General features: G+C 43.4%; 1 protein-coding gene across 1 annotated transcript; it reads left to right on the forward strand.

Annotated features, from left to right (window-relative positions):
* The first annotated feature begins 1,069 nt into the window (after positions 1–1,069).
* Positions 1,070–26,009, forward strand: LOC118398961 (collagen alpha-1(IX) chain-like). The gene is made up of 37 exons (XM_052471852.1): positions 1,070–1,127; positions 5,641–5,715; positions 6,792–6,921; positions 9,135–9,381; positions 9,698–9,847; positions 10,412–10,492; positions 11,193–11,210; positions 11,418–11,516; positions 11,696–11,731; positions 12,578–12,649; positions 14,540–14,584; positions 14,692–14,727; positions 14,877–14,900; positions 15,045–15,098; positions 15,319–15,390; positions 15,788–15,829; positions 16,114–16,170; positions 16,430–16,483; positions 16,633–16,686; positions 17,062–17,115; positions 17,214–17,267; positions 17,409–17,462; positions 17,586–17,639; positions 17,858–17,911; positions 19,673–19,726; positions 20,059–20,103; positions 20,193–20,246; positions 20,367–20,420; positions 20,663–20,788; positions 20,889–20,924; positions 21,030–21,074; positions 21,178–21,210; positions 21,352–21,498; positions 22,042–22,096; positions 22,201–22,395; positions 24,693–24,779; positions 24,987–26,009. The coding sequence occupies exons 1-37, from the start codon at positions 1,070–1,072 to the stop codon at positions 25,193–25,195; spliced, it is 2,814 nt and encodes a 937-aa protein (XP_052327812.1). The 3' UTR covers positions 25,196–26,009.
* The last annotated feature ends 271 nt before the right edge of the window (positions 26,010–26,280 follow it).

Raw genomic sequence — 26,280 nt, forward strand, 5'->3', positions numbered from 1 at the left:
GCACTGTTTCCCAAACATTTCCCCTAGAATCCTCAGCCATTCCACTTATCTGATCCATTCCAGAGCCAGACGATGTGATTCAAATACTGTCAATAAAGGCTTGGTATTAGTTGACCAGTTGATTAGTGTGCTACAACTCGAATAAATCAAATAAATGGTATGGCTTGGGGTACTAGAGGAGAGATTTGGGAAACATTGCTCGTTAGGAATCCACTCTTTTCATCACGGATAGATAAAGTAGAATAGATAGAATAATGACGAAATAACATTATATAAGAAAAAAACCTTACACATACAGTACTTTTTTATTAGGAACTGAAAATACTCACGCTTGAATTTATACAGCCTTGAAATTAGCCAGTGATGTTGTGGGCTGGTACCATTATAATATTTAGCTCTGCATGGATTATAGAAGCTCTGTGGCCGGAGGCCAAGATTGAGATAGCACAGCTTTATAATCTGTCACACACTCACGCACACACACACACACACACACACACACACACACACACACACACACACACACACACACACACACACACACACACACACACACACACACACACACACACACACACACACACACACACACACGCATGCGCAGACTGTAAACCTTTTTTTGTGGGCATTCGAACATAGGAAAAATAAAGCTGTTAAGCCTTAAGAAGGCTTCCTCTCCTCCTTATCTCTCCAGTGGGCTGGTTAACTGTGTCTTTGTCATGATTTAAAGCTGTCAAAAATCCATCTGGCCCCTCGAATAGCCCCTGTCACACGGACAGTGTCATGTGGTGTGTGTGTGCCTACTTGCCTGTGTGTGTGTCAGTGCGTGCATGCTGGCCTGTCACCTTTTGACCAACTGTGGCAATGAAAGTGACACACACACACACACTTTTTACTTTTATAGTCATAAAGATTTGTCTGGGCAATGCTACCAAATTATTAACATAGTAATTAAAGTGATTGATACCGCAGGGTTTAATTTGTAAGGCTGAGCAGCAGAGACTGGAATGAGGGTCCAGTTGGTGTAATTAAGACAGATGAGCCACGCCAGGAGAGCTGCAGAGCTGGCATGCTACACGGTCCAGGCTCTGTGACGCCGGGGGACAAGGCCATATGTGACGCCAGAGGCACAGGGAGGAGGAGGCCAGAAAACATTCAAGCAATCTCTGGATGCTGGCGATGACACACTGTGCTTTTCACTCAGAGAGCGGTGACTGATCACCGAGTTGTGATTGCTCTCTGTGGAAGACAAAACAGGCGCAATCCTAAATATGTTTATGTTCTTATCGTTAATGCCGTTGACATATCTTTAACAGCACAGTAGCACAGACTAGAACATCTGGCAGTTGTAGGATATTGATTTAGAATTTCCCCCTCAGAATAGAGTTGTTGCGTTTGTTGCCCTGTTGGCTTGCTTTATAGTTTTACCAGTGGTCTGACAACATCGTATGGGGGAAAAGTCAAAACACAATTCCTTGTCCAAAGATATTTTCTGTAGCTCAAGAGCTGATGTTAGACTGCAGTCAAGCTTTCCCAGGCCACCATTGTCAAAACTATTGTTTGCTGTGACAGTTCATCCCCAGGGCTTGGGAGTCTATGGTGCACTAGGCATCAAGGAACACTAAGCTTCCCTTCCTGTATGTCACAGCACAGAAGGAATGTACATCTCTGTTGTGAATTAACCCCAGTTAGTGCTACATTTGCATTCTCTCTCTCTATGTTGCATTCTCTCTCTCTCTCTTACTCTTTCTCTCTCTCTCTCTCTCTCTCTCTCTCTCTCTCTCTCTCTCTCTCTCTCTCTCTCTCTCTCTCTCTCTCTCTCTCTCTCTCTCTCTCTGTCTCTCTCTCTCTGTCTCTCTCTCCTTCCCCTCACTCTCATGTCTCACACTAAAACTGCTCTGCACAACTAGTGGCCACAAATGGAGATGCAGGGCAAGTCCGTTTTACAACAACAAAGCTGTTACTTCAAACGTCATTGAGCCCACGGTAGAATAGCAGAGTATTTGACCGTGATTGTTTTCTTCTTAATGCTGGAGCTCCCAGCTACCGTTTAATATACAAAACCAAAACAATAACAAATGCGCCTGGGTGCAGCCAGTGGCGCTGTTTGCCCAAATGCAGATCTCAGCTTTTACACGGCACCAACCCTCTCTCTTTGTAAAAAAGACCTCTGTGCATACGTCTCTGCCGTCGCACACTGCCTTGGTGCCTCTGCCGTCACTCCATATCACACTGCCTGTCAGCCTTCTGATAGAAGAAGAGGCTGTGGAGGGTTGAGGAAAACAAGGCCAGGGGAGGGAGAAAGAGAGAATTGCCTGTGGATCGGTCTGAGGACACACAGCACAATGTTGTTGCTTTATGTAGTACATTCATATGTAAGCCACAGGAGGTTGGTGGCACCTTAATTGCGGAGGACAGGGTCGTGGTAATGGCTGGAATGGCTATAAAACACACGAAACACATGTTTCCATTTGTTTAGATTGCCATTACATTCGCTCTGTTCCGGCCATCATTATGAGCCGTCCTCGCTTTAGCAGCCTGACGTAGATCTACACTTATGTCTGACATAGATGTACACTCGTGTCTGGAATAGATGTACATTCGTGTCTGACATAGATGTACTCTTTTGTCTGACGTAGATCTACACTCATGTCTGATATAGATGTACTATTTTGTCTTGACGTAGATCTACACTTATGTCTGACATAGATGTACTCTTTTGTCTGACGTAGATCTACACTCATGTCTGACATAGATGTACTCTTTTGTCTGACGTAGATCTACACTTGTGTCTGACATAGATGTACACTCTTATCTGGCGAAGATCTACACTCATGTCTGACATAGATGTACACTCGTGTCTGACATAGATCTACACTTGTGTCTGACCTAGAACTCCACTCGTGTCTGCCATAGATGTACTCTTGTGTCTGACGTATATGTACACTCGTGTCTGACATAGATGTACACTCATGTCTGACGTAGATGTACACTCGTGTCTGACATAGATGTACACTCGCGTATGACTTTGCTTATGAATATCCTCATGACACAGTTTCCCCCATTACCTATCAAAGGAGAAATGTGTGTTATCATAAGATCTTCATCTATCAAATCTTCATCTATCTATCTTCATCTATAGTCATTGATATCCAGTAATGATCAGTACGTCACATACTGTATGTTACTTCTGTCAGATAATATTGATGTGTCTACGTGAGTTTTAACCTCTTTAAATGTGTCGGTACTCTAAAGCTTTATCAATTTACGCCAAAGACATGTCTGAAGACATCAGATCACTGACCCAGCTGTCCTCTCTCTCTCTCTCTCTCTCTCTCTCTCTCTCTCTCTTTCGCCATCTCTCTCTCTCCCTTTCTCTTTGTCTCTTTCTCTCTTCCCTCAGGAAGCGACCACGGCACCCAGTAATGTTGCTGTACTCCTCTACCTGCATGGCCCTCCTCTCTCTGCTACTCTCTCCTGCCCTCAGCCGTAAGTTACTCAGAAGCCTTCAGGGTCATGATGGGAACATCACTTCCTCATAACGGTGTACTACTGGGATGTGGTGTTTGCTTGAACAGCTACTTTTGATATGGAAAATTCACTTTCTTTTTGGTATCAAAACACACAAATTGTTTCAGAATACTATCACAGGTCATTCCATTTATTACAATTGCAAATATATTATTAAGACAGAAATAGCAGACATAGTGTAGCCTACTGTACTAGTCTGCAGATTAATTCAGATAATCTCTTGCTTCTTAATTGTTACAGATGCCGTATCTTAATTTGATCATGCTGTTGTTGCATTCATTTTTTGCAAAGGCTTCTAAATTTTGTAGTTTCCATTTAAAAATGTCAGACAAGGTTAGCCCTAGTGAAAAATGTCTCAAGCCCTACAAAAAGAAATATATTAATTATAATCCACATAATAATTCACATGATTTTCCTTCTGTAGCAAACTGGCTCAAATTAAGATTCTACATCTGTATAAGCCTCTCTTCCAAGCTGTCAGAGAGATATAATAGCACACATTATGGGTGGTTTCAACATCAAAACAAATACATTACAGACTTGGGGGAATATCTAATGCAGAAAACAAACCTAATGGTTATTCTTATTACGTATAAAGTGAATGCCATCTTGTAGCACGGTTTGCTTTCGCAGTACAAGCACATTATGTGCGGTCTAATAGGTAGCTAGATGACTTTCCTTTTGGAAATGGTCTGCTTCCATCCACTAGTCATCATCATAGCTCTCAGTCACACGTAACGGCGGTGTTGTACTGTAAGAGCTGAGCTCAAGTCCATCTCAATCTCCTGCTCATTTAGCGCAATGACTAGGCGGCTAAAACACTTGGGCTGTATCCAAAATGACATCCTATTCCCATTATAGTGCACTACTTTTGACCAGAGCCTATAGAGATCTGGTCAAAAGTAGTGCACTATATATGGACTAGGGTGCCATTTGGGACACATTCCCTGGTGTTGGAGAGAGAGCCGTAAACTCCTTACAGCCCACACTGCACAGTGAGAGAAGTGTTTATGGCCACTAAACACACAGGATAAATACCATCTCCCCAAAGTATCCCCTCCACTCAGCAGTTACGCTGGAGTTGATAGGGGCTTCCAGATGTGTTGCCTGCACAGTCTGCACATTCAAATGCGCTGACTCAGGTTATTGACTGGGAGTAGAGGCTAGAGGTACTCCGGCACCCAGTGCTGTTTCATTACTTCCAGATCTTTGTTTCCTAGTTTCCCCATGCAATGCATTTTCATCCTCATATCGAACAGGAGGAGGAGGCTAGGAGATGTGTTTTCTGATTCTTGAGTTCTTTAGTAGCTTCACATTGAGATGTTACTGCTACAGTAGAGCAAAGCTCTTCAATGAAACATTACCAAATGTTTCCCGCTGTCGTTGTTTCAAGTTTCAAGGTTCACTTTTAAGGTTTTAGTTGAGAAGGAAATGTAAAGAATCACCTCAGGGTTCAGTTACATTACATCACCTCTTTTTTTCAATGAATCGCATCCAATGACAGTTAACCATTTAGAATCCCAGACAGATGCGAAGGCTATATTAAATTAACAAAGACAAAAGACACAAGACTAATATTATAGGTCACTCAATCACACAAGAAAAACACAATAGCACAATAGTGTGATTGATGACTCTTGGCTTCTTACATTAGCCCCAAAGGGGACATGCATCTCAATAACTGACAGGAAGATGAATAAATGAACAAAGAAGAGCCATTACCTGTCGGTCTGACCTTCTTTGGTCACTTTACAGACTTTGCAGTGTATGTAAGGCAATATGGCACTACAACATTCATCAACATTAACTCTGTCATCCCATACTGACATATTTAAAGCACATCAAAGTATGCGTCCATTATTTCCAGTACAATACACACGCTGTTGAGTTTGTGCTTGTGTAATTAACCTGAGAAATACAGACGCTGCAGCTTTAAGAATAACCAACATTAAAAATGCATCCAGTGTGGATCATGAGCATAATGTGAATTGTCATTCTTACCTTGTTTTATCACCTGTGAACGGTCTCCCGGTGCTCTCCCCTTGAAGGTGGCACTGTGAACAGAAACATCATAACACCAAGCTGCTTCCCCTGTGTGCTTTCCCTCAGAGTTAGATCTCAACAGGTTAGATGGGGACACAGCTGTCTGCCCTCCCATGAGAAATGGACAAGATGACCTTCCAGGTAAAGTACACGGTAGATACTAACCATCGTATGTTGTCTTTTACAAATATTGACTATGTGAATATGTGTAGTAACTCAGGCGTCTTCATCCCTGGTTGGACGTAAGGCAGCAACTGTTTGCTTCCACCGCGGTCTGACTTTGGCCACAGCTTGCTTGACCTACACCATGAGATGTGGATATAGTTCATGATGTAATCAAAGGAGACCTGCATGGGACGACATATTACGTATCTCAACCTTGTATCAAACACTACAAGACATCTCAGGAGCTCTGAGCCAGTAGCAATGAGATGTCTTTCTGTAGCCAAGTCTCACCTCCCTTCAAGACACCAGGTGAGAAGGGAGCAGTAGTTCAACACTATGGCCCCTGTGGTTTTTCTCATCGCCAGACAGCAAAGACTTACATTTTAAATGACCAGAAAACCACCAGCCTCGGTTTACAGAAATCCCTAAGGAAGCAAAATACAGAATGTCACAATTAAGTTAGCTGCTGTGATTGCTTAGTGAGCTGGGCTGGGCTGTCTAAATGGGTAATGACTTGAGACACCTTTAGGTTTCAAATGAGCCACATCAAATATTCCACTGGAGCCTGAAAGATTTTTAATAGGAACAATTCTAGCTCAGCAAGATGTTAATTGTGTACCAGCGCTCTGGTAGGAACAGATGTACTAGCTGCCTTCAAAGAACATGTTGTACTATGTGTTGCCAGCCCAGGCAAGGGAACAACTAATTATAATAATATGCTAGTTTTATCACTGCACCCAGTGTTTTATACAGAGTATGAAATAAGAATAAACAGTTGAACTTAGTAAAGTGCGACAACTCCGAAGTTCCAAAATGTCCACTTCACGTGACTTGTTGCGAACTAGAATGTGAACCAGAAATATACCATGTGGAGGATACAAAAAAGTCCAGTACCTGTCAATCAGATGTGCATTGTTTCTTTTTCTACTCCTGGAACACAGTATATAACGTATACTTCACCAGAATGACTATATATGTACAGTAATGTAACACGTCCTTTAGTCAGAACGATACAGGACATCGGTCTGAAAATCAGTTTATCTCTCTTTTAGGGTTTGATCTGATCACCCAGTTCCAGTTGGACGTTATTCCTCTGAAGGGGGTGAGGAAGGTGGAGGGCTCCACTCCTCTCCAGGTGGCGTACCGCCTCGATAAGGAGGCCAACTTCCAGATTCCTACCAGGTAAGGAAAAACAGGAAAACAAAATGCCGGAGCTTGTCGATGCAGGTGTTGTATGATTATGGCTTGATAAGGGAGGCCAGCTTTCAATACCTATCAGGTAAAGAAAGAATGAAGAAACCAGAACAAGCAACAAACATATAATCGCTAAACACACACACACACACACACACGCACACACACACGCACACATGCACACGCACACAAATAAATGCTTTCCCCTGGGTCGATGCAGTTGTGGTATTATTATAGGTTCCTGACAGGTGTTATCACACTGGGAAACAGCTTGTAATTGGCTGAGAACAACATGTCTGAACCTATTTGGCATCTCTTGGCGACGAGAGGGGAACCCCCACCCCCAGACCCCACTGTAACCATGAAATATCTCCTCCCGGAAACACAGAGAGACATATTTCATTATGCTGCATTCTTGTTGTAGTTTTATTCTCTTGTTCCTGTCTGTGCTCATAAAGGATTCTGGGAATCAAAAGAGACAGTTGGTGACAGCCTGAGCAGCTTCCTGTGTGAAGAGAGACTGTGTGTGTCTGTGTGTTTGTGTTTGGGTGTGTGTCTTGCCTAGATCAAGCAGTGAATGTGTGGGGATCCTCTAGCCTGGTACTGTACCCTGTCATTTGTTTGATCTAAAACCACTACACAATCTGCCGTTTTCAGCTTAGACCGTTTGCACATTGCTCAGTAGGCCAGAAGTTGTTGTCAGTTGGTAACCCTTTTTTACATAACTACAGCTGTCCTCCGGTGATTCACTGGTGGTCTGGTCTGATCTGGTCTGGTCTGGCTAATGACCTGTTTACACATTCTGTTGTGTAACATACTGACACCTCCCAGTCTGCCTCATGCCACTCAGGACAACGTGACGCTAATCCCAAAAACGTGTATCCCTCGGAGTCCAGTGGCCAGTCTGTCTGGGCTTTGAAGTCTGTTGTCAGAGGGGTTCCTTTCTGATACTCGTTCCCTTACCACTGCAGGGGATAGAGGCCTACAACACAACACACTTCAAACTCTGGCCTAGGCTGTGAGAGACTTTCTCCCAAGGTGCACTTACACACACACACACACACACACACACACACACACACACACACACACACACACACACACACACACACACACACACACACACACACACACACACACACACACACACACACACACACACACACACACACACACACACACACACACAGCAGGAACGTTAGAGAGAGTGGTCTTCATTTGTTTTATTGGGTTACAGGAAACTCCTTCTTTATTGCCTTGTCTTGATCTATTTACAAGCCGACTGCAGCTCTGCAGCTACCGTCCATAAAGGCACCACCTATGGAGCCCTTGGCCTGGCTAGTTAAAACCCCAGGGCTCGTATTCCTAAATCTTTAAGTAGGAGTTATGCTCTAGGATCAGTTTTCCCTTTGAGGTATTAATGATTTGACCGGAGGGGCCCTGATCTGAGATCAGCATCTGAGACACTTAATGAATACCAGCCTAGAGGTTTCGGACTGGAGAGACTGGAGAGACTGGAGAGCAGTCTGCATGTTAGAAACTGAGACGGGTCGACTGATTGGTTGATCTGTTGATCAGAGCCACTGGGGCTCTTTAAAACAGAAGGGTTTGATTTGGAAAATGAAGGCCCTAATTTTTCCTTTGGAGTAATTGGAACTGTTGCGTTATGAATGCATCATGCATTAGAGACAGGGAGAGATGGAGGATAGAGAGAGAGAAAGAGTGAGGGATGGAGAGCTTTAACATAAAAGTGTTAGGGTTTGATTGATGTCTCCATTCATAATGTTATGGTGGGCGTGAGGAGCTGGGAGCCAACTGAAGCGATGTGTGTGATGCTTTGTGATCGTGGCCTGCAGCAGTTTTACCTCTGCTTTGTGATGATGAGTGTCTTTGACAACAGCCAACGTCAGAGATCTGAAATCATAGAACCAAACTGTGTGTGATGGAAAGCTGCTTTTCTTTAACTCACTGCGAAACGTCGCCCTCGGGTGACCTCTTCTCTATGACTCTAACTAAAATGCATTCTTTATGAGAATGATTCAAATGACGATTTTGTAAAGATAAGTTTGAACCCTTTCCTCTGTCCATCTATCCTTCTCCCACTGAGGATGAACTTCCCTGTTGAGGTCTCCTTCATGTGTCAACCCTTTCCTCTCCTCCTCCCTCATCTTCATCTTCATCTTCTGTTCTTCTCCACCCAGGCTCAACTTTCCCCGGGGTTTCCCTGACGAGTACTCCGTCATGGTCACGTTCCGTATGATCAAGAACACGGTGAACAAGGTGTGGAACGTGTGGCAGGTAGTGGACGAGGACGGCCGGAAGCAGGCAGGGCTCAGGCTAAATGGAGACCAGCAAGCGCTGGAGTACTTCCTGATGGGCCAGGATGGCAACCTGCAGACCGTCACCTTCCCAGGGCTCTCTGTGTTGTTCAACACCAAGTGGCACAAGGTGATGGAATTACTGATGGTACTCCTGGTTCACATTACAAAATCTAGTAACTATCCCAAAATTCCCAGTTTTTCCAGAAATCCCGGATGGAAGATTCCCAGAATCAGGAATGAATTAGCAGGAAACCCTGGAAAGCCTGGGAATTTTGAGAACGTTACTAGAAATGTGCAACCCTACATCTGGTACAATGTATTAGTGACTGATTACCAAATTAGCATTTTCAAAAATAGTTTATTTAGCTATCAGTCTCCTAATGACATGAATTACGGTGGCCCCTGAGGATCAACAACAGTAACCCTATAGCATATCCTTACAGATGATGATTGGAGTGGAGAGAGACCAGGTCACCCTGTATGTGGACTGTCAGCCCGTGGACAAGAAGCCTATCAAGGGCAAAGGCCCCGTCAACACAGAGGGAGATACACTTATTGGGAGGCTGGATGTTGATGCTGATGCTTCTGTTGTGGTGAGTGGGGCAGGGATAGCCTGGTCCCAGATTGGTTTGTGCTGTATTGCCAACTCTTGTGGTCGTTGTTTGGGATGACAATAACCATATGAGTTGGCAAGACCGCACAAACAGATCTGCGACCAGGCTAAGGCTGAGAAGGTATTGGTTCCCCAGCGGTGCTATGTTATACAGTAAGCGTTATAATATGAGTCTGTGAAGCTCTTCTACCATACAGGATATGGGTTTATATGTGTGCTGAGCACGGCTGTAATTCTAAAGTGCTGCCACAATAGCAGAACTGCAGCTCAGTGGGGTGCCACTGCCGCAAAATCATGTTCCACTATTCAAAAATCTCCCTAGAGGAAAATGCCAGCTCTAAACACATTCAGCTCGTAGAGAGAGTTGTAGGAACTGTACCATAGACAAGCATAGGTATAGTTTCAGTGTCACATGATTCTATCCCAAAAATATTTGATTGAAGTTGAAAAATGTTAGGTCACGTCATGTTTAACCATGCCATGCTATTCTATGCTATTCTATGCTATGTTAAATGATCCATATCAGGCCATTGTTTCGTTCTAGTTTGAACTCCAGTGGATGCTGATCCATTGCGACCCAAAGAGAGCCAATAGAGAGAACTGCCAGGAGCTGCCTGCCATAGAGGTAACAACAACAACCCAGGCTCCACCTGGGCTTTACTTGCTTTGGTTTTAGGTTCATATTGACCAGCAACATAACTTTCACTAACTGACTTCTGTGAATGTGCACCTGCAGAATGGTGAAGAGATAGGATGCCCTGTTATACCGTTGTCAGAGTGCCATGATCACAATCAATATGTCAAATTAGCACTTCTGTTCATGCAGAGGGAATACTGGCAGCTCTCACTCTCAATTTGGACTAGACACATTTCATAAAGTTGTTCCATTTTGGCAGCACATTAAAGTCTGACTCCTCGGGTCAGAACTGTAGATTAGAGTACATGCTGTTATGAGTGGGCAGAGTCCTATTGTCCCATAGACTGAAAAGCTCCCGTCTGTCTTTATGATGCAAATGTGTCTAGCAATTTGACAATGGCCTATTCCCTCTAGCTTTGAGGGTAGCACAGCAGTGTCTTTTCAGTACGCCAACACTAAAATGGTACAGGGGGGCTGTATACTACAGGGATTATAGGTTTCCTATGGGGTTCTGGATGTCAATGACAGCATGAAATGCTCACAGCCAGAGCCATAGATAGGGCCTATATGATTCTGCTCACAGCTATTGTTTTTGGACAGGTGCTTTAGCTTCCCCCGACACTTTGGGTGAAGGTGGTGTGACTACTTCACTAACTCTACATGTTTCTCATTTCTCTTGCTTCTTCAGATGTATGCCAATGCTGAGGTATTTATCTTTTCTACCTTCTTTTTTCTTGGTGTTTTTGGGGCAAATAATCTACTTCAATGCTCTGTTGCCTGATTGCCTCAATGCTTTGTTACTTTAGTAGCACAATCAAACTCTGGCTGGAGTAAGACATTTCTTCACTCCCCTCAGAGTGGCCTTCAGTCCTTGTCATGTACTCATCGACTGTGTTGTCTCTTCTCCATCCAGCCTGACCCCAAGCCTGTCCCTGTCCCTGGCCCTCCCGGTTCCACTGGCCCTGAGGGGCCCCGGGGGCCACACGGAGAGGACGGCAGAGACGGGAGAGATGTAAGTCTATCCACCCCAACTAATCTACATATAGAATGAAAAATTAACCATCGCATTATGTCATTTACCATTCTGGATGTTGCCTCAAACTGCATATTCGACAGACAGTAAACACTTTTCTTGATTCTCTATTCTCAATGACTAGTATGGATAACCAATGTCTTTCTTTTTACTTGTAGGGCCTTCCAGGTTCACCTGGCAGTGCTGGCACTACTGTAAGTAGGAGATGTTATATTATTAAATGTGTTTTTCTTTATCTTAGTATTTATTTAGCTCTTTGTTTCCATCCTGCAGTTTAACCTATGTCATTACTTAGAATCAATTTAGCTGCAAAAAATAGATCAGTGTTCTCTCCTCCACCCTGCCTTCCCCTTATGTCTCTCTGTCTGTCCTGATGAAAATTGCACATCTTTCATTGATTAAGTTAAACGCTGACCGGCACTGCCACGGTGTATCTTAGCAACGGTGACGAGCAATGCAGATGGATGATAAATCTGTTTGTCAGATTTCTCTGTGTACAGAGCAATACTTAGCTTTTGTTGTGTCTGCTACGTGTGGCTTTCGTTGTGTCCGTAACTCAGCCGTCTGTTGTGTCTGTAACTCAGCCGTCTGTTGTGTCTGTAACTCAGCCGTCTGTTGTGTCTGTAACTCAACCATCTGTTGTGTCTGTAACTCAGCCATCTGTTGTGTCTTTAACTGAGCTGTCTGTTGTGTCTGTAACTCAGCCATCTGTTGTGTCTGTAACTCAGCCGTCTGTTGTGTCTGTAACTCAGCCGTCTGTTGTGTCTTTAACTCAGCCATCTGTTGTGTCTTTAACTCAGCCGTCTGTTGTGTCTTTAACACAGCCATCTGTTGTGTCTGTAACTCAGCCGTCTGTTGTGTCTGTAACTCAGCCGTCTGTTGTGTCTTTAACTCAGCCATCTGTTGTGTCTTTAACTCAGCCGTCTGTTGTGTCTTTAACTCAGCCATCTGTTGTGTCTTTAACTCAGCCGTCTGTTGTGTCTTTAACTCAGCCATCTGTTGTGTCTGTAACTCAGCTGTCGGTTGTGTCTGTAACTCAGGGGGCCAAAGGTGACCAGGGGGAGATCGGTTTGCCTGGACAGAGAGGCCTGCCTGGCTTACCAGGAGCTTCTGTAAGTATCTCTACTTCCTACTGTACCAAACACAACACACACTACCTGTCACACACTCAACCTGTACCAAACACTACCTGTCACACACTCAACCTGTACCAAACACTACCTGTCACACACTCAACCTGTACCACACGCACTACCTGGCACATACTCAACCTGTACCACACACACTACCTGTCACACACTCAACCTGTACCACACACATTACCTGTACCACACACACTACCTGTCACACACTCAACCTGTACCAAACACTACCTGTCACACACTCAACCTGTACCACACGAACTACCTGTCACACACTCAACCTGTACCACACACATTACCTGTACCACACACACTACCTGTCACACACTCAACCTGTACCACACAAACACTACCTGTACCACACACACTACCTGTCACACACTCAACCTGTAACACACACACTACCTGTCACACACTCAACCTGTACCACACACACACTACCTGTCACACACTCAATCTGTACCACACACACACTACCTGTCACACACTCAACCTGTACCACACACACACTACCTGTCACACACTCAACCTGTACCACACACACACTACTTGTCACACACTCAACATGTACCACACACTACCTGTCACACACTCAACCTGTACCACACACACACTACCTGTCACACACTCGACTTGTACCACACACAACCTGTACCACACACACTACCTGTACCACACACACGACCTGTACCACACACGACCTGTACCACACACAACCTGTACCACACACTACCTGTACCACACACACACTACCTGTCACACACTCAACTTGTACAACACACACTACCTGTCCCACACTCAACCTGTACCACACACTCAACCTGTACCACACACATTACCTCTACCACACACAACCTGTACCACACACACTACCTGTACCACACACTGCCTGTACCACACACTACCTGTACCACACACTACCTGTACCACACACACTACCTGTCACACACTCAACTTGTACCATACACACACTACCTGTCACACACTCAACCTGTACCACACACACACTACCTGTCACACACTCAACTTGTACCACACACACACTACCTGTCACACACTCAACCTGTACCACCCACACTATCTGTACCACACTCAACCTGTACCACACACTCAACCTGTACCACACACTCAACCTGTACCACACACACACTACCTGTCACACACTCAACTTGTACCACACACACACTACCTGTCACACACTCAAACTGTACCACACACTCAACCTGTACCACCCACACTATCTGTACCACACTCAACCTGTACCACACACTCAACCTGTACCACACCCTCAATCTGTACTACCCACACTACCTGTACCACACTCAACCTGTACCACACACTCAACCTGTACCACACACAAGCTGTACCACACACAACCTGTACCACACACTCAACCTGTATCACACTAAAGCTATACCACACACACTACCTGTACCACACACTACCTGTACCACACACACTCAACCTGTACCACAAACTACCTGTACCACACACACACTACCTGTCACACACTCAAACTGTACCACACACTCAACCTGTACCACACACACTACATGTACCACACTCAACCTGTACCACACTCAAGCTGTACCACACACTACCTGCCACACACTCAACCTGTACCACACACTACCTGTCACACACTCAACTTGTACCACACACAACATGTACCACACTCAATCATCTATTTTGCCTTGTGGAGCAAGACAAGGTTGTTCACTATCACCTTATGTATTAGCTTTGGCCATTGAACCGTTTACAGAATCTTTCCACCCCTCAACTGATATTATTATAATTCAAACTAGTGGAGAGAGAATGTTTTAGTTTGTAGATCAATGATTTCTCATATTTTTAATGAAGGGAGTGCCTGGTTCAATGGGCCCAAGAGGACCTGTGGGTGAGAGAGTGAGTTACTTTTCTTCCCAGAACCTACTAAAGAAAATATGTTGCTAATAACTTTAACAGCAGGGACAGTGTTAACTAATATTGTACTGTTCTGTGTCTAATAACAGGGACTTCAAGGTTTTCCTGGACCAGCAGGCTCTCCCGTAAGTATTCACTATTTTTAGATCATTATATATTAATGGGAACATTTTGCTGATATTTATAGCCGTCAAGCCATGGAACATGTCAGACCGCTTCATTTCTATAGCTAAATAAGAGGATGTAGCTGATCGCTTTTTCTCTCATTTCCCAGGGCCCTGAGACAGCTGGACCTCCCGTATGTACTACAAACTCTTCAACATCTTTACATCGTCTTCACCCCGTGTTCTAAACAGCATTAAGACAGCATACCGTATTTTAATCCAGCCCTACTAACGGGCTATAGAATAGTCACATAACTTGTGTATGTCGCTCCCTACAGGGCCCACCTGGGAAAGCAGGAACTCCAGGAGACGAGGGGAACATTGGGCCTGAGGTCAGTGTTCAAATAAGGATCCCATAGTAATGACTTTAGTAATGACTGAATCAATAGACGCTACGTGTCATAACAGTCATAGTGCACTTTATCATTGCTCCTTTTGATAGTCTGTGGACGATTTTGTAACATACATTACTGATATGTCAGACTTTTTGTGTCTAGTAGGACATTCTCTGTGTGTTTCATGTATAACTGTAACAGTCCATATTGTTATCAGGGTCCCCCTGGGCCTAGAGGGGGTCTGGGTCTCCCTGGTCCCGCTGGTCTACCAGGACCACCTGGACCTGTGGTAAGTACTGATGCTAACCTCTGACCTCTGGATCTAACCTGAAATTGGTGAATTCAACATCTGTATCCTCTCTGTGTGAATTGACCTCTGTTTTTCCGACTTGGAGTCTTGACCAATATTCCTCTCTGTTATGGCTTTGTGTCTTTGGTCTTTCTCATGAATTAACCTAACTATTTATTGAATCAATATCGTCATAAGAGAGTCCTCTCCGACTTTTAGGTTGGCATCTAACCCTGACGCAGAGTGATAAACAGTATCACTTCTGCATTAATGGACATTGATTGCACAGCCTCAAACACGGGAGATCTTTGCCGTAGTGTTTGTGGACTTCTAAACTCTGCTTTAGATGTCACTCCACAGAGATATGTACTGTGTCACTCACTCTGTTGTCTTCAAGGGACCACCTGGGGCTGGAAAAGCTGAGGGGAGTGGGGATGATGTGAGTCTCTTTTTATCACCTTTCTCAGGGTTAAACCAACTTTCACAGGGTCTGCTAGAGGGTGGGACTAGGTGGTTCAGCCGAATGTTGTTGCAATAACTACACTTCAGCCTAATTCACACTTCCCTTAGACACTGTTGTTGCTGCTGCCCTTTAATTCTGACAAATCTGCATGTGGAACATTGGTAGCTATAGTATTCTTCAGTCAGTGGCTATCGAGGAGGTGAGCCCCCTGCAGGTGTAGTGATAATGTTATATCTGTGTCTGTCTACGTTTGTCTGCAGTGCCCTGCTGCCTGTCCAGCTGGACCACAGGGAAACCCAGGGTTGTCAGGGATGAAGGTGAGGAATCTTAGTGACGGACACTGAATGAAATTCCATACCTGGCTTTGGGGAAAGATCCCTTATCATTACTCACAACATTGTGGCCACTGGTTGTCTCTGATACCAGTATCTGATAATTGAATGGAATGATGTACGGCTTATCCAGACGCTCAAAGCGCTTTACATTGTAGGAGTAGAATGACTGTATGAACCACCAATGTGAGCTTCTGATAGTTGATGATATGCAGTCTGAACTGCATTGTTATGGCATCTCCAGGGACATAAGGGATTACCAGGTGATAATGGAGCTGCAGGGGAAGCTGGACAAAAGGTATGACAAGCAATCAATTCTAATGTTTAGTGAAAAAAGTGTGATGTTTGACAATGTGCTTAAGTACATTGGGTGCTTAGGGTGATTATTCAAGCACACAAATCGCTAGATGTGAGTATTTGTGTTTTTCCTATGTTGCTAATCCACAGGGTGAGCCAGGACCATCTGGGGTGCAGGGCCTAACAGGCAAGATGGGAGATGATGTAAGAACCGTCCTTGCTCTGAAAGATACCAACACATACAGTCTGATATTCTACTTCACTGTCTGGTATCGAAAATCCCAGTCACTTGTTTTGTATTTTCTACATCTATTTTTTCCTGTTCTAAGCAGAACATAGGTAGTGAGAATGCCTACATTTCTGCCTCTAACGGAAATTGGTATTTGGAGCATACTATAATGTTACACAAGATTTCTGCCTAAAGCACAAAATGCACATTCAGAGACGATACACAAGATTTTCTGCTTCAAGTCAAATTGGTCATACAACCAGCCATTTATAACTGTTTAAAGTTTTTGCTGTGCATCACTGTGAATCCTACTAAGTATAATACATTTTCACATCTGTAATGCATTCCAGGGACAAAGAGGTACTATTGGTTTTCCTGGTAGTCCTGGAGATAAGGGGGACAGGGTAAGGGTTTAAAACAATATTTACTACAAGTCTTGTGAATGTTCTACTTTAGTGTTTAGGGTCTAAACCTCACCGTGCGTGTTCTCTCCTCCTCCCAGGGTCCCCCTGGTTTCAACGGCATCCCAGGACCCACCGGACCACCGGGTTCTCCTGTAAGCACTGCTCGTCAATTATAACTGACATTTTCAATCAATGACTGGAGGACAGACTGTGGTTGACATTACCTAGGGCTGAATAGTGTTTTCCAAAATGTCTGCCATTATGTTCTGCAGTGACTACTTGTTTTCTGTTAGGGTATGGAGGGCATTCGTGGACGTCAGGGTCTGGAGGGAGAAAAAGGCGATGATGTGAGTATCTCCTCTCTTCTACAGTATCTCTAGTGTTTTACTGGACTTTCTGAATATGGTTTGGTTCCAAGCCTTTCTGTTCAACTAAATTGTTGCATGGTTCATTGCGTGGGCGTTTCTCAGGGAGCCATCGGTCCTCAGGGAGATCAGGGTCCTGTTGGTGCAAAGGGAGACACTGTGAGTAAACAAACAATACAACATAAATTGATCTTATTTCCTTAGTAATAAGTAATCAGATGGATGCAGGATCCTTTTGTAGTGTTAGTTGTATAGTTAGATTGACCTGAACAATTCATATTTTGTAACAACGCCCGTATTTTTTATGAGTGTGATTATGATGCTGAGGTTTTGTTGCTGTTGTTGTTGTTGTGGTCAATAATAAACTGTGATTACAGGGTACTCCTGGGGCAGATGGCATGGATGGACTCCCTGGAGTGGATGGAGCTAAGGTCAGTCTACGTTTTATGGCTACTGTACATGCAGTTGAAGTGGGAAGTTTACAAACACCTGAGCCAAATACATTTAAACTCAGTTTTTCACAATTCCTGACATTTGATCCGAATAAAAATGTGCTGTTTTAGGTCAGTTTGGATAACCACTTTATTTTAAGATTGTGAAATGTCAGAATAATAGGAGAGAGAATGATTTATTTCAGCTTTTGTCTCTTTCATCACATTCCCAGTGGGTCAGAAGTTTACATGCTCACTTAGTATTTGGTAGAATTGCCTTTAAATTGTTTAACTTGGGTCTTATGTTTCGGGTAGTGTTCCACAACCTTCCCACAATAAGTTGGGTGAATTTTGGACTATTTCTCCTGACAGAGCTGGGGTAACTGAGTTAGGTTTGCAGGCATTCTTGCTCACATATGCTTTTTCAGTTCTGCCAACACATTTTCTTTAGGATTGAGGTCAGGGCTTTGTGATGGCCACTCCAATACCTTGACTTTCTTGTCCTTAAGCCATTTTGCCACAACTTTGGAAGAATGCTTGGGGTCATTGTCCATTTGGAAGACTCATTTGCGACCAAGTTTTAACTTCCTGACTGATGTCTTGAGATGTTGCTTCAATATATCCACCTAATTTGCTTCCTCATGATGCCATCTATTTTGTAAAGTACACTAGTCCCTCCTGCAGCAAAGTACCCCCACAACATGATGCTGCCACCCTCGTGCTTCACGGTTGGGATGGTGTTCTTCAGCTTGCAAGCCTCCCCCTTTTTCCTGCAAACATAACAATGGTCATTATGGCCAAACAGTTCTATTTTTTTCATCCGACCAGAGGACAAAAAGTATGATCTTTGTCCCCATGTGCAGTTGTAAACCATAGTCTGGCTTTTTTATGGCGGTTTTGGAGCAGTGGCCTCTTCCTTGCTGAGCGGCCTTTCAGTTTATGTCGCTGTAGGACTTGTTTTACTGTGGGTATAGATACTTTTGTACCTATTTTCTCCAGCATCTTCACAAGGTCCTTTGCTGTTGTTCTGGGATTGATTTGCACTTTTCGCACCAAAGTACATTCATCTCTAGGAGACAGAACGTGTCTCCGTTCTGAGCATTATGACGGCAGCATGGTCCCATGGTGTTTATACTTGCGTACTATTGTTTGTACAGATGAACGTGGTACCTTCAGGCATTTGGAAATTGCTTCCAAGGATGAACCAGACTTGTGGAGGTCTACAATTTTTTTCTGAGGTTTTGGCTGATTTCTTTTGATTTTCCCATGATGTCAAGCAAAGAGACACTGAGTTTGAAGGTAGACCTTGAAATACATCCACAGGTACACCTCCAATTGACTTAAATTATGTCAATTAGCCTATCAGAAGCTTCTAAAGCCATCACATAATGTTCTGGAATTTTCCAAGCTGTTTAAAGGCACAGTCAACTTAGTGTATGTAAACGTCTGACCCACTGGAATTGGGATACAGTTCATTATAAGTGAAATAATCTGTCTGTAAACAATTTTTGGAAAAATGACTTGTGTCATGCACAAAGTAGATGTCCTAACCGATTAGCCACAACTATAGTTTGTTAACAAGAAACTTTTTAAGTGGTTGAAAAATTTGTTTTAATGACTCCAACCTAAGTTCATGTCAACTTCCAACTTCAACTGTATATATAGTTCAGTATAGATTAAATAAAGAGAATATATCCAGTCTTACAAGATCTGTCAAGAAATCAATCTGTTATCCTGTGAACATACCTGTCTTTCCAACAGGGAGAAGCTGGCGTTCCTGGGACTGTAGGAATCAGGGGTGTCGTCGGAATTCCAGTGAGTCTAATATTCATCTTTGACGTTTGTATAAGATAAATATAATTCATCTAAGAATATAATTATAAATTAGATTACCTTTTGTTGGTATTAAAAGGAAAGCAAAAGCTAGGATAATCGATAGATTAGTTGGTTGCCTCCCAGTCAAACCACACTGCAGACCAGATGAATGAAACCTGTAGGTTTATACAGGTCAGAGGTCATAGCAGGGGAAACAGAATCAACAGAAACATCACAACAAGGATGTAGTCCATCCCTTGTGTTGTAATGCTCTCAGAAATAACAACATACTGTACGGTATTCTGAGGATATCCTGTGTGTTGTTTCTGCAGGGCTTCCCAGGAGAGCAGGGGCTGGTTGGAGCTGGAGGCGCCAAGGTAAAAATGTGTGCTTGTGTGCGTGCGTGTCTTGGATACAGTTTCATTCCCTGTGTTTGTCTATTGTAAACAGTATGCTTTTTGTGCAGGGTGACACAGGAGCTGACGGACCAGTAGGACCAATCGGAGTTCCTGGGAAAACAGTGAGTATCTAATTTCACACTTAAGTGTGTACTATCACTCAACACTGCTAGCCATGATTGTGGATCCATATTCTACTGATGGTGCTGAATATGCTTAAATAGACTATATTGTTTGTTTAGGGGGCAACTGGAACAGCAGGAGAAGATGGGAAACCAGGAGACAAAGGAACTACTGTAAGTTGACAATTCTTTACATGTTATTCAATTTCAACAGTTTATAACAGTCTGTTATTAAATCTACATGACAGTAGTAATTTTTCATTCATATATTCAACTATGATTGTCATGCATACTGCTCATCAATAACAATCCCTGTCTGACGGTAACAATGACAGCTAAACTCCTTAAACCCACAATTATTAGAGTACCTTTAATGGTAACCATGAGTCTTATTGATCCTGCTTCACTCTCCCCAGGGCGAGACAGGAAAGCAGGGACCAGTGGGGGTCACAGGTGATACAGGCATGCAGGGTGACAAAGGGGACAAAGGTGACACTGGTGAAAAGGGACTGAAGGGTCACACTGGATACAAGGGAGACCAAGTGAGTCCTGATGTGTAGTAGTTTATTGTTTTAGTGATAGTTGTCAGTTTGTAGAGGAAGGGGTTTGAATGACTTCTAATTTCCTGTATCTTGTTCCTAGGGCTCTATTGGTCCCAATGGCCCAAAGGGAAGTGAAGTAAGTCCATGGATTCACATCAATACCATATATCATGTGAACAATGAGACAGTATTATTTTGTAAGATACAGTATCTGCATTGACAATCTTACCTCTATCCTCAGGGTGATCCAGGTCTTACAGGCAATTCTGGAGTCAAGGGAGACCAGGTATATGTTCTACTGAGAGATACATTTGATCTAGCTTTAGTATTCCCCTGTATTTGTAGTGACTACAATGGTCCTAATTCAGTCGATTATTGTTGTTTTATAGGGTCCTTCTGGTGTTCCTGGAATCAAAGGAGAGGTACAGAACAATGTCACAGTTTAATTGATTGGTTGATTGGTTGGTTAATCAATTGGTTGGTTGGTTGGTGGTGGAATAATTGAATGCTGTATGGTATACAGTTAACATTTAAGTTGTGTTGTGTTGTCCACTCACCTCTAGGTTGGAGAGAAGGGCATGAGGGGATATACCGGGGAAAATGGTAGACCAGGGCAGCCGGGTCATGAGGGTTTGACCGGTCCCCAGGGATCCAATGGACTGGAGGGAGAGAGAGGGTTACATGGATCACCTGGCCCTAGAGGCCTACCTGTAAGTACCTTTAACCTGGGCCTAGAGGCCTACCTGTAAGTACCTTTAACCTGGGCCTAGCGGCCTACCTGTAAGTACATTTAACCTGGGCCTAGAGGTCTACCTGTAAGTACCTTTAACCTGAGCCGAGAGGCCTACCTGTAAGTACCTTTAACCTGGGCCTAGCGGCCTACCTGTAAGTACATTTAACCTGAGCCTAGAAGCCTACCTGTAAGTACCTTTAACCTGGGCCTAGAGGCCTACCTGTAATTACCTTTAACCTGAGCCTAGAGGCCTACCTGTAATTACGTTTAACCTGGGCCTAGAGGTCTACCTGTAATTACCTTTAACCTGGGCCTAGAGGCCTACCTGTAATTACCTTTAACCTGGGCCTAGAGGCCTATCTGTAATTACCTTTAACCTGGGCCTAGAAGCCTACCTGTAATTACCTTTAACCTGGGCCTAGAAGCCTACCTGTAATTACCTTCTTCCAAGCAAATGAAGGATGACTGTAAAACACACGGGTGTTAATTAATATACTTTTCACCCTTCCAAACCCAATAGGGTCCTAAAATGAATGATATCAAACTTCGCGAACTATGCTCAGCAATTGTTGAAGGTACGTGAATATTGTGTAGCCTACACACTGTAACAATCATTTAAGGCAGGCTGACATGTAGGGTGCTTTGTTCAACTGACATTTGAATAATTCTCTCCATCTAGAACACTTAGCAGAGTTTAAGAAAGAGGTCCTAAAGAATCCAGCAGCGATCGGGGCCCCTGGCATGGCAGGACTGCGGGGCCCCGCAGGTCCACCGGGCCCAGCAGGGACTGCAGGAGAGGCCGGTCCCAGAGGACCGATGGGAATGAAGGGACCACCTGGATACTTTGGGTTACCAGGCACACCTGGAAAACAAGGTAGGACTAGGTGGATACCCAAAGATGATCAAAGGTAACGGGGGAATTATATATCAATAACTTGCTAGATAAAGGTGAAATGTATCATTCCAATGGAATACTTCGGCCATCTTGGAAATGGCCATTTCATTGTGTACGGTAGAGAACATAGAAACTACAACCAGGAAAGTAGAGACACAGTACAAATAGTTAGGCCTTCTATTTGTCCATTATAGTGTATTTCTGTAGAGGGCCCACAGCCGTACTGACGGATGCAATCTATTTCAACCTATTTACATATTTTTGAGAAATACTGCATTGTCTGGCCTACAGGTTCGCCACAGTACAGCAGCTTAGTGCCAGAGTTGGGGAATAACAGATTACATGTTACGTTACCAGCTAAAATATTGTAATCATGTTAGTGATACTGTTAAAAACGAAATTATTCATTCGAGGATGATTTTTAAATTCAGAAAGGAGATTTGGACACTTCTCTGTTTTCTCAATGACATTCAAATCAGGATTGAAAAAAGGCGCAAGTTTAAGTTTGTTCCACCTGAGCGAGTCTGACCAGAAGTTAGAGACCACTATGATGACACATCAAATGGGTTTGATGGATCACAGGAAAGAGGCTTTTGTAGGCTACAGTCCAAGCTGTCTTCCGATGGTATGACTGCTGTCGGCATCCAAAGATTATCCAACTTGATTAAACGCTTGGAGGTAAGGATGACAGCAGTGGTTTAGGCTACGTCTCATTTAGCTATTTGAGCTTTATGGATTGTGGTTGTTGTGGATGGCTGTTCACAAATCTAAATGTGTATTTGAACCCAATAATGGTTGTATTTGAACCAAATAGTGGTTGAATTCAAGAAGTTTAAGCTGCCTATCAATCATTGTTTTTGAAACCAGTGGACAGCCAGTGAAAAATACTCTCTTGCAACAGCTGCACAGTGTGGATCCCAGCCTATGGAATAAAAGTAGGTCTTTCTAATTCATGCTGATAAAAATAATACATCTGTAGGCCTAATGGACACATGTTCAAACTCACACACTTTTGATACACTTAAAGGGGCAATATATAGTTGCTACATACATTTTTGGACAATTACACACATATATATATATATATATACGACCGTTCAAAGGTTTGTGGTCACTTAGAAATGTCCTTGTTTTTGAAAGAAAAGCATTTTTTTTGTCCATTAAAATAACATCAACATTATCAGAAATACAGTGTAGACATTGTTAATGTTGTAAATGACTATTGTAGCTGGAAACGGCAGATTTTTTATGGAATATCTACATAGGCGTACAGAAGCCCATTATCAGCAACCATCAATCTTGTGTTCCAATGGCACAGTGTGTTAGCTAATCAAATGTATCATTTTAAACGGCTAATTGATCATTAGAAAACCCTTTTGTAATTATGTTAGCACAGCTGAAATCTGTTGTCCTGATTAAAGAAGCAATAAAACTGGCCTTCCTTAAACTTGTTGAGTATCTGGAGCATCAGCATATGTGGGTTCGATTACAGGCTCAAAATGGCCAGAAACAAATAACTTTCTTCTGAAACTCATCAGTCTATTCTTGTTCTGAGAAATGAAGGCTATTTCATGCGAGAAATTGCCAAGAAACTGAAGATCTCATACAGCGTTGTGTACTACTCCCTTCACAGAACAGCGCAAACTGGCTCTAACCAGAGTAGAAGAGTAGAAGAGCAAGAGGACAAGTACATTAGAGTGTCTAGTTTGAGAAACAGATGCCTCACAAGTCCTCAACTGGCAGCTTCATTAAATAGTACCCGCTAAAACACCAGTCTCAATGTCAACAGTGAAGAGGCGACTCCGAGTTCCTCTGTCCAGTTTCTGTGTTATTTTGCCCATCCTAATATTTTATTTTTATTAGCCAGTCTGAGATATGGCTTTTTCTTTGCAACTCTGACTAGAAGTCAGACACTAGACACTTTAATGTACTTGTCCTCTTGCTCAGTTGTGCACCGGGGCCTCCCACTCCTCTTTCTATTCTGGTTAGAGCCAGTTTGTGCTGTTCTGTGAAGGGAGTAGTACACAACGCTGTATGAGATCTTCAGTTTCTTGGCAAACAAAAACACACAAATACCCCCTGTGGGGATAATAGCCCATTTCAGACAGTCAGTGTAAAACATGTGAAAGGAAATGCCTTCCTCTTCTCTGTAGGTGACGCTGGTATAAAGGAAATGCCTTCCTCTTCTCTGTAGGTGACGCTGGTATAAAGGAAATGCCTTCCTCTTCTCTGTAGGTGACGCTGGTATAAAGGAAATGCCTTCCTCTTCTCTGTAGGTGACGCTGGTTTAAAGGGAGATACAGGACATAAGGGAGAAAACGGAGTGGGAATCCCAGGAAGTCCAGGCGAGCCAGGCCCACAAGGTAACATCACCCCTCCCCCATTCTTATCCTGCCTAACACATTAATATTTTAGCTCCTCAACTGTATGCCAATGCTTTAGCTCAGCAGGCTCACACAGTCTGGTGTCACTCAAGAGACCTGGGTTTGAACCCAATTGTTCACACATAGACATGACGAGGCGTTGTTCAGTACCTGTTGCCATCATCTCCCTCATCCTTTGTCTCTCAGGTGTGGCTGGCGTCCCTGGCATCGGGAAGGACGGTAAAGATGGAGCTCCCGGTAAAGACGGTGTTAATGGTAGCCCAGGTGCCTCTGGTTCCAGGGGAGCTACAGGAGCCCCAGGCTATTGTGACCCCTCAAACTGTATAGGCAGACCCCCACCTCTCTACATGATGAGTGGGGGGAAGAAATCCTTCAGCTATAGCAAGGGGCCGTGAGGAACACAAGCAGAAGCTCAGAACACATTGCATCTCTAGCAGCAGCAAGACATGGCGTGACGTACCCAGTTCAGGAGTGGTAATACATGGGAGTCTTCACATGTCTCCCTCATCGCACCGCAGAGCCAAAGAGAAACAGAGACAAGGCAAATGTAATTTAGAATACTGTATAGATATTTTTCTAGCTTTTCATCTTTTAGAGTGATGCGTCGTTTTTTTGTGGAGAGAGCTTATCTGATGTTATGCATTCTAAGACAGCTGCTATTGATTTTAAGCTAGCCTTTAAACTGATCGGTGGCCCATCATGGCCCAAGTGCTGTCCCAAAGAAAAATTACACAAACTTATAAAATGACAATTTTGTTACATTCATGTTGTTCCATTCATACCCACAGATTCAGATAGAAAAACAGGGCAATGTGTTGGTTTTCAACCAACACAAAGGTAAATACTGTATGTATTTTACTTCTATTCATGTACTGTTTAATTCAATTCATTGTTTAAATAAATTCATTCAAAAATGTCCTCACCAGCACCATGTACAGTACGAAGTTCAGCCTTTCACAAATAACAAAACCTCAAACTGCGCTTTGGAATCATTCATTTTCAATATTGATCAATGAACCAATAAATAACGGCAAAAGTCCACTACCATGATGAGCCATAGACAGATATTGGTAGTTCATGTTTTCATTCAGTCACTTGAACATAGGATAATCTATGTTATACAGAAGTTGTACAGTACGAGTACACATGTTTTTCCTTGTTATTGTTTTTTATAACAATGTAATAAACTGTTTTGTTTGGGAAATAGTGCACATCAGACCCGTGAGTTGTTTTTGTGAACAGCTACCTTTACCTTTAGGGAAGCATTTTAGAACAAACCGTAAGTCCATTATTTTATATTGGCCCTACAGGGAAGATATATCATGGCATTTTTCATGGTATCCAATAGATAGTTACAGTCTTGTCCCATCACTGCAACTCCCGTATGGACTCGGGAGAAGCAAAGGTCGAGAGCCATGCATCGTCTAAAACACGACCCTGCCAAGCCGTACTGCTCGCTTAACCCGGAAGCCAGCCGCAC

Source organism: Oncorhynchus keta, chromosome 20, assembly GCF_023373465.1.
Source record: "Oncorhynchus keta strain PuntledgeMale-10-30-2019 chromosome 20, Oket_V2, whole genome shotgun sequence".
Taxonomy (NCBI): domain Eukaryota; kingdom Metazoa; phylum Chordata; class Actinopteri; order Salmoniformes; family Salmonidae; genus Oncorhynchus; species Oncorhynchus keta.